General features: G+C 38.1%; 1 protein-coding gene across 1 annotated transcript; it reads left to right on the forward strand.

Moving 5' to 3' along the window:
• Positions 1347-10052, forward strand: LOC105175777 (DNA damage-binding protein 1; the record flags this gene model as incomplete). Its single annotated transcript, XM_011098358.2, is given in 19 exon segments — positions 1347-1724; positions 1937-1985; positions 2763-2822; positions 2939-3030; positions 3331-3382; positions 3483-3545; positions 3648-3697; positions 4400-4475; positions 4895-5104; positions 5186-5292; positions 5422-5530; positions 5710-5910; positions 5995-6210; positions 6738-6848; positions 7071-7346; positions 7960-8234; positions 8491-8842; positions 9112-9396; positions 9578-10052. Coding segments are annotated over 19 exon segments (3163 nt in total), but the record flags the coding sequence as incomplete, so codon positions are not given.

Consider the following 10052-nt stretch of genomic DNA (forward strand, 5'->3'; position numbering starts at 1 on the left):
TGGAATCCGAGAGACAAAAATAATTATCATTGTTAAATCACATATCTTCTATATATATTTTTATATATAAATATGTATATATATATTTTATGTTTAATGTTGTATTTGTGAGAGATAAAATTATTATTTATTGTCAAATCATGTATCTTTTATATTATATATATAAGTGTATCTATATTGATATGCATAAAAATAAGTTGACCCAAAGAGGCTCAAACGATCTAAAAAGAAGAAAGAAACGAGAGACCCATATCGTCTTAGGAGGCCTACCTCATGAGGACAGACTGCTGAAAAATTACTAGGCATGGCCCAAGAGGGAAGCCCAGTTCAGACCAAGAAGGAGGCCTAGTACAAGGCCTACCAGACCTCAAACCCACATTCAAAGCCAGTCTAAGAAAAAGGAAGCGCCCTAAAAAAGCTGGACTCCTTGACCTAGAATGACTCCTTGCAGAAGTAAGACTCCTCATGTAAAATGAGTCATCCCCTAACTAAAGACGTGTTGCTCAAGTCAAAAAAGAGACAAGATCGTGCCTTATCCCCAAATTTTTGCCTTCTTTTTTGGAAATACAGCTCACAAACAGAGTCCCTACGAAAAGGGACTCATTCTCTATAAATACAGGCAGCAGCCCCCCAATAGATAGACCTTCAAGAAGTTGGAAACTGTCTTGCTATTTCACTGCAATTCTCAACTCGTGCTTTTGTCATAATTTACTCACGAAATCCTTATTTTTTATTCAATTTCTCATTTCATCACCCCTCTAATATGGACGCCTTCTTCAGTCCTCCAACAGGGATGATTTCTTCAGTCCTTCAATAGGGACACCTTCTTCAATCCTTCAATAGGGACACCTTATTCAATCCTCCAATAGGGACGCCTTCTTCAGTCCTTTAATGAGGCCGCATTCTTCCATCATCCAATAGGGATCAGTCATCCAACAAGTACATATTCAGCGCATCAACGGGGACACCTTCAGTCCACCACCAATAGGGACTCCCTTCAAATTTTGGAAAACCACTCTTCCTTATTGCTTTAGCATTCGAATTGCACTATTAGCATGATTTCTATCACGATTTCTCATTATATTTTTTTTTATTATATTTTTCTCCTAAATTCGATACTAACTTGGACGTCGGAATCCTAACGCTTATTTTGTAGGTCCCACTTCAGAATTGATATTTACTTTGACTCAAAAGTTCATATCAATTGGATCCGTGCGTTTTTTGAGTACATCATATATATTATATATAGAAAGTTGAAAAACAAAAAAAATACATAAATAAAAAATAAAAAATAAAAAAATATACATTATGTGTATTTTATTTTATTTGAGGAAATGCAAATACATGAAACCAAAGGGTCAATCGACGGGACAAATCATCTTCTCCCCCTACATGCGCGTCTCCCTCCCTCACTCCAGCTCCCGCTCCCGCTCCACTTGACTGCCACGACGTCGTTTCCTGATCACTCCCTCAGCATAAATTGACAGGCCCCCATAGGCGCACTTTCTCTCTACTTCGAGCAATTTCTGCTCAACCTTCCTCATCTTTCTATCACGCATTACGAACAGTGAGTGGGTTGTAGGGTTTTTCATTCAGACTGCAACACAGACACATAAAACCATGAGTATATGGAATTACGTGGTGACGGCTCACAAGCCGACGAACGTTACTCATTCTTGTGTCGGCAATTTCACCGGTCCGCAGGAGGTCAATCTCATCATCGCGTGAGTGTTCTGCACTAGTGTGTCTCTATCTCTCTCGTAAAAAAAATAGTATGGTTTATTTGACAGAAAAATGTTGATTTTCTAGATTGTTAAGAATGATTGTCGTTATGGAAAGTACTATGTTTTGGTTTTTCTGTATTGAGTATTTACTTGGTTCCGTCAAGTCCAAGTTTCAATCGTAGTTTACAATTCAATATTGCAATCCATTACAGGAAATGCACCCGAATAGAGATCCATTTACTCTCGCCACAAGGTTTACAGGTATACGGGTTAAGTTACATTACACATTTATTTTGCATGGGCTGCTGTAATTCATGGAAAACCAATAGGAATTGGTCAATCTTTCATGATACTTATTTCGGTAGGGTTCCTTAGGATTTTTCTGCCCGAAAGTATTCATTAAAACCATTTTGTAGACTATTGTGATGTAGTACAGCTAAACCAATAACTTGCTTGGCAAAACTAGAGCTCTAAAGACCAGGCATTAGTTTTCTCCAGGAATAATTGTTCTGATATATGAAAAGAGCAAATGCAGCAGATTTCTTGGCTTAGGTAATGTAGGTCATTATAAGACCTCCTTTGGCACAAATTATTCTGCTAGGGAAGGGAATTTCAGCAAGATTCCTCCTAGAATATGGTGCTCTTTATTTTCTGCTCCCATTACTTGGTATGCAAACATCTGAAAGAAGACACAAAAGAAAGCCATTTCCAGTATTCAACTAACTGAACAACCTCTGGCAGTAGGTCTAGGTGCTACGTAGGGGATATGGAAGTGGTACCAAGTGGTACAGGTCTATCGAGGGTTGGGGGGTGGACTGTGGAGATGATGAGAGGAAGTTTCGGTTATTGTGGCCCATGTGAAGTTGAGGAGAAGCCAACCCCCATGCTTGGGTGTGCTTTCTTTGTTTATTATGGGATGAGATCATGATAGGACATTAAGAAGGGGACAATACAGGACAATCTAGGAATAACTACATTGAATCCTCTTATCATGGAGGCTTCGTGAAATGACAATTCTGATGTATCATAAATTTGCAGCCTATGTTGGATGTGCCAATATATGGGAGGATAGCCACACTTGAGCTTTTTCGGCCGCATGTGAGTATCCAAATTGAGTTGCGAAACTTTGGTTTATTGATGTAGTCTGATTATTTTGTTCTATTGTACTTCACAAATACAAACAGTGACATCTCACTTTCTGATTAACTTGACAGGGGGAAACTCAAGATCTCCTTTTCATTGCTACAGAAAGATATAAATTCTGTGTTTTGCAATGGGATGCTGAGACTGCTGAGGTTATTACAAGGTGCGACTTCTGCTTTGTTTAATTTTATGATGAATGTCTTTTAGAACACAAACTTTTGTGCACTATGTTGTTGGCACTTTTGATATTTTTCCTCAAAAACCCTTTTTCCAAACACGTGATTCTCGTTATCGTGTGCTCTATAATTTGAGGATGCTTCGAACATCCAAATAGTTTCATGAACATAACGAGTTTTTCTAGGTTGTCTCACTATAACTGTTGGTGTTTGTGCGATATCTATTTCAAATTATTGCTAAGATGAAGTTACTTTTCTTGTTGGGATGGTTTCCACTATTAAAATAGGGCAATGGGGGATGTTTCAGATCGAATAGGTAGGCCCACGGACAATGGACAGGTATTTGTTATACTTTGCAAATTTTGTGTTGCAATCTTGACTATGAGTTTGTTTATTCAAGAAATTAGCCATTTTGTAATTTGTTTTACTTTTCTCCTAGATTGGCATTATTGATCCAGATTGCAGGTTGATTGGACTTCATCTGTACGATGGATTATTCAAGGTAATGGTCTTGTTGCTGCTTCGATCACAGTTTCTTTCAGTGTGTTTTGAGTTGGCGTTTTCTTCATTTTCCCGGTAGATGATGAGTATCTCTGTTTGTTAGGTAATTCCATTTGATAACAAAGGCCAACTGAAGGAAGCATTTAATATCAGGTAACTTTTTCCATGACAAATGCTAGTACTGTATCATCCTGGAAGTAAAGTGGAGCCTTATTATTCCTGAAAATTTGTCCTTTTGGTTAGACTTCAGTTTTTGCCTGTTCCACAGCTGATATGCCTTTTTATGTCTTGTTTCTGGCCTGACTTCCTCTGGTTGATGCTCGGGTGCTTCTAGTAAACTTTCATGTGTTTATGTTCACCATTATGGAGTCCCTTTTTGTGGGCACTAAAAAGACAGAGAGATATCAGGAAGTTGCCTGATTCTAATTTTTCTGCTGTTAGTTTGAACTTTGAAGTCTCAATGTATTGTTGTGTGCATTGGAAATTGGAGTTTGTTGCATCTTTTTGTGTAAAGTGATGCGTGTAGGCTGTTGGGAATTGTCTCAGTCAGCGACAATAATTGTTATTACTAATAGAAGAAGTATACATTACAACAATGTTCTTTAATATGACTGTTTTTTTGTCAATATAAATTTTGCATCCCAAATTCAACTGACTATTGCTGGTTGTACAAGTGTTTGCCCTACAGGCCTGCAGTGCAGATATTTGTTGTAGTTTTGCGTATTAGATACACTTTAAGTTTTACAGCAAAAAACGGGGGCATTGTACATTATTTATCTTGTCAATGTGAAATGGATTGGGTTTCAGAATGTCCTCCTTTCTAACTTGCATACTATTCCATTTTTTGCTCTTCAGGCTTGAGGAGCTTCAGGTTTTGGATATCAAGTTTTTGTATGGTTGCCCCAAGCCAACAATTGTTGTACTTTACCAGGTTTTGATTTACTTTTGCACTGACGAAGAATTTCTTGTGTGTTGGTTGTCTTCTGCCCCTATAGTGCATAAGACAGTGATGTATGTTTACACATGAAATCAAATCTCAGTTAGGACATGTTACATGTATGCATTCCCTCATGTTTTCTGTATTATTAATACTTTAATATTTTATCTTTCATAATTTCCATTGTGAAATATGTTTAATGGATGGGATTGTGAGACGGTTCCATGTAATGGGCTCAGCAGAGATTCTCATTCTACGCAGTAGACCTTATACTATTTTCTTGTCCAAGTGTTATGTCTTTGACAAGAGTACTTGAGCCTTTAAGAGTTTATATATTGTCTATATGAGCACACTTCTATGCTTACCTTTGACATAGTATCCTCTTACTTGTAGCTCATTGTCTTGATTTACAGGATAACAAGGATGCTCGTCATGTGAAAACATATGAAGTTGCTCTGAAAGATAAAGATTTTATTGAGGGTCCATGGTCTCAGAACAATCTTGATAATGGAGCAGAGTTGTTAATACCAGTGCCTCCTCCTCTTTGTGGTGTCTTAATTATCGGCGAAGAAACTATTGTGTATTGCAGTGCCTCAGCTTTCAAAGCGATCCCCATCAGACCTGTAGGTTATATATATCTGCTGCAAGCACTTTTACTCATTTTAATATGACCCTGATCCTTTTTTATGTTTATATATGTGAAGTCTATCACAAGAGCTTATGGGAGAGTTGATGCTGATGGTTCACGATACTTACTAGGGGATCACAATGGACTTCTGCACCTACTTGTTATAACTCATGAAAAGGAGAAGTGAGTTTGCTTGTCTTATGTTCCATTGTTCCTGAAAGAAACATGCTTGACTTTTATTTCTTTTCATATGATACGCTTATATGCAACTGTTTTACATCATAATTGGTTTTTCCATTTGCAATCTACTAGAGTAACTGGACTCAAAATCGAGCTCTTGGGGGAAACATCTGTTGCATCTTCAATATCATATCTTGATAATGCTGTTGTCTTTGTGGGCTCAAGTTATGGAGATTCACAGGTCCGTAGAATTTATCTTCTTTCATCTTCTGCACTAGCTATTTCTCAGAGGAGCTCGATTGTACCTCTGAAATGTAGTTGCTGCTTTTATTTTAAATTCTGTCAATTTCTATTTATTATCTGTGTCTTTGGCTATACTAAGGTAGATGTTTTTGTTTATGCCTCATGATTTATATCCAGCTCATAAAGCTTAATCTTCAACCGGATGCAAAAGGTTCTTATGTGGAAGTTCTCGAAAGGTATGTCAATTTGGGGCCAATTGTTGACTTCTGTGTTGTTGACTTGGAGAGGCAAGGCCAAGGTCAGGTGGTGACTTGCTCCGGAGCCTATAAAGATGGTTCACTGCGCATTGTGCGGAATGGAATTGGAATAAATGAACAGGTTTTGTTCTTGACAAGTTTCATCTTCCCAAAAGTTTCTCTACAAGTCATCTCTCCATATTATCTTTTTTCATGTCAATTGTAGGCATCTGTAGAGCTTCAAGGAATCAAAGGGATGTGGTCATTGCGATCAGCAACTGATGATCCATATGACACTTTCTTGGTTGTTAGCTTTATTAGCGAGACACGTATTTTGGCAATGAATCTCGAGGATGAACTGGAGGAAACTGAGATAGAAGGGTTTTGTTCAAACATCCAGACATTATTTTGTCATGATGCTATGTATGATCAACTTCTGCAGGTATGGTGGTGGGGCATGTGAGATCCTTTTATTGGCCTTCTAACATTTCACTGACATAAATTTGATGACTTCATATTGCCCAAATCCTAATATATCAGATGGAAACAAGAAATTGTATTTGTGATGAGCCATGTTAGTATATTTTTGTACAAGCGGATTTCCCCCTTTTTAAAATGTGTAAAGTATGGCAAATAGTGGTATCTCAGTTGAAAGGTAGAAGTATCAGTGGATGTGCATTAACGATGCCAGCCTGTATACAAAGGTTAATCTTTTTCAGTATCTTGATTTCTAACATACACTTGACCTGATATCTAAAACTTTTTCCTATCTGTCGGGGCTATGTCCTATATTTTTTCCTATCAATTGAAGTCCTTGATTGCTCTTTGATCCTTTGCTGGTAATGTAACATTGTCATTATCACACCAATTATGTTGGCTGGTACAGGAGACTACATAGAGGAACTGCATTAGCCTGTTTTCGTAAGTTACTGTTATGGCCAATTTTTAAGTAGTAAATGGATCATGCAGGTTACTTCAAACGGGGTCAGATTGGTCAGTTCTACCACCAGAGAGTTGCGTAACGAATGGTTTGCTCCGGCAGGGTATTCAATCAATGTTGCAACAGCGAATGCCACTCAGGTAACAAATGTTGTTTTCATGTTTAGAATGCCTGGTTTTACTGTTTACTTTTCTCCTTTTACCATATAGATTTAACCTCTGCTCCTGTTTTCTCGGCGTACCATTAACATTGCTGTGGTAAAAAAAAAATAATTTATCTTCTTATTGTGCTTCCAGCAGTTTGCTACTTCATTGCCAGTGTGATATTTCAGCTTCCTCTGACTGTAGGACATCCTTTGACAGGTATTATTGGCCACTGGTGGTGGCCATTTGGTCTATCTAGAAATTGGCAATGGTGTGTTGACTGAAGTAAAACATGCCCAGTTGGAGTATGACATCTCGTGCCTGGACATTAATCCAATTGGTGACAATCCAAATTATAGTCAACTAGCAGCAGTAGGGATGTGGACAGATATCAGTGTCAGGATATATTCGCTTCCTGACTTGAATCTTATCACAAAGGAGCATTTGGGAGGGGAGATAATTCCTCGTTCAGTACTTTTATGTTCTTTTGAAGGGGTAAGTTTTATTTTTAATGATGTTGATTTTGCATATACTTGTACCTTGGTTGTATCACTTTTAACTTGAGCTCTTGGATATTGATTTCTCGCAATAAAATGAAACGTCTTTTGCTATTAACATAAACTGTTGGGTTTATGTAACTGGAATCATTCTAAGAACTTTATGGAGTTCACTTTTTCAATTTGAGTAGATAATTTTGCTTTCGGAGAATGCTTACAATAAAGCACATGATTGCCTTGCACATGTTTAATTTCTTCAAGGGATTCTTGATGTCAGGTCGGTATGCCACTTACAGGTTGGAAAAGTCACCAGTAGAGAGGATTAGTCTTTGCATCTTTTACTACTCTTCTGTCCCCTCTGGATTAGCAACTTCTTTTAAAATTTATATTTCAGTAGGAGAGAAATGTTGTCATTTGAAAATCAACTTAATTTGCATTTTTTCAGTTAAGCAATGCTATGATATTAAGAAGTTTTCTTTTTAAGCAGAAATGTGGATCTGAAAACAGAAGAGGATTTAGGCATGCAAGTTCCTACTGGGTTCTTCTGAGATCAAGCTACTAGCAATTCTGTTGGGGCTAAGATAACAGTGTTTGCTGCCTTTTATTTTCAGATATCCTACTTATTGTGTGCTCTTGGGGATGGACATCTCTTGAATTTTCTGTTGAATACAAGTAATGGTGAGCTGGCGGATAGGAAGAAAGTGTCTTTAGGGACCCAACCCATTACCCTTCGGACTTTTTCATCAAAGAATGCTACACACATTTTTGCTGCTTCTGATAGACCAACTGTCATTTATAGCAGCAACAAGAAATTGCTTTATAGCAATGTAAATCTAAAAGAAGTCAGTCATATGTGCCCTTTCAATTCTGCTGCTTTCCCTGACAGGTAATATGATTGCATTTCTATAATATGGTTGGATATTACTTGGTTGATATTCTTGGTTAAGTCTGATTTAATTATGAGGTGCTAGATTATAATTGTCAACATCTGCCTAGTGCTTAGTGTGGGTACTTGACTCGTAGTTGGTGGCAGAGAATTTGTTGTAATAAGGGAGTCCTTTAATTTTTATTCTTTCTTCCTGGAAGTTGACATCTTATTTGGTGTAATTAAGCTCTGTTAAGAAAATTTTCTTTGTCAACAGCCTTGCAATTGCTAAAGAAGGTGAACTGACAATTGGCACCATTGACGACATTCAAAAGCTTCATATACGCTCTATCCCTCTCGGGGAGCATGCCCGACGCATATGTCATCAGGAACAGACCCGAACCTTTGCCATATGTAGTTTAAAGTATAACCAGTCAAGTGCAGAAGATTGTGAAATGCACTTTATCCGCCTGTTAGATGACCAGACTTTTGAGTTCATATCAACTTATCCCCTGGATCAGTTTGAGTGTGGTTGCTCTATTCTTAGCTGCTCATTCTCTGATGACAATAATGTGTACTACTGTGTTGGGACTGCATATGTAATGCCAGAAGAGAATGAGCCTACCAAGGTTGATTGTTGACTCTCACGCTTTCTGTGTTTCTCCATGCATGTCTGCTTGTATTTTACGGCGCGTGTGCTTTTGTTGCCCTTAAGATCATTTTCATCCATTTCTTTCTTTCTTCCCCAAAATCGTTTCTCCAGGATTCTGAGATGTTAATTTCTTTGGATTTCAACCTTTTCTCAGTTCACAATTTATTCTCTTCTGGACCAAAGTTCTGCTGCAGTTCTGCTTTTACCATCATTAACTTTTCTTTTTGTTTCTTCATATAATTTCAGGGTCGAATTTTAGTTTTTGCCGTAGAAGATGGAAAACTGCAGCTAATTGCAGAGAAGGAAACTAAAGGGGCTGTTTACTCTCTTAATGCCTTCAATGGGAAACTGCTTGCTGCAATAAATCAGAAAATTCAGTTGTATAAGTGGATGCTTCGTGAGGATGGCTCGCGTGAGTTGCAATCGGAATGTGGCCATCATGGCCACATACTTGCGCTTTATGTACAAACCAGAGGAGATTTCATTGTTGTTGGTGACCTGATGAAATCAATATCTCTGCTGATTTACAAGGTGAAAACATCTAAATACTGGAACTGTAATTATGTTTTGTTTTTCACCCCTAGTATGTTGTTCCTTGTGTTTGATTTCAACCTCCTGCTACCAACTATCCTTGTTCCTGTCAACATAGTTTGTTATACTTCTCAATTTTTGGACCACTCTGTCTGAATTCTGGGTTTGATGTTATATGCAGCATGAGGAGGGTGCTATTGAGGAGCGTGCTCATGACTATAATGCAAATTGGATGTCGGCTGTTGAGATTCTGGATGATGACATTTACCTTGGTGCTGAGAATAATTTTAATCTGTTCACTGTTCGTAAAAATAGTGAAGGGGCAACCGATGAAGAGCGCGGACGCCTTGAGGTCGTTGGTGAATATCACCTTGGCGAGTTTGTTAATCGATTCCGACATGGTTCGCTTGTCATGCGCTTGCCCGATTCTGATGTTGGCCAGATTCCCACTGTCATATTCGGCACAGTCAATGGTGTCATTGGGATCATTGCTTCTCTCCCTCATGAGCAATATGTCTTCTTGGAGAAGCTGCAGACGAATTTGAGGAAAGTGATTAAGGGTGTGGGGGGACTGAGCCATGAGCAGTGGAGATCTTTCTACAACGAGAAGAAAACAGTTGATGCTAGAAACTTCTTGGATGGTGATTTAATTGAGT

Source organism: Sesamum indicum, linkage group LG12 (assembly GCF_000512975.1).
Source record: "Sesamum indicum cultivar Zhongzhi No. 13 linkage group LG12, S_indicum_v1.0, whole genome shotgun sequence".
NCBI classification, from domain to species: Eukaryota; Viridiplantae; Streptophyta; class Magnoliopsida; order Lamiales; family Pedaliaceae; genus Sesamum; species Sesamum indicum.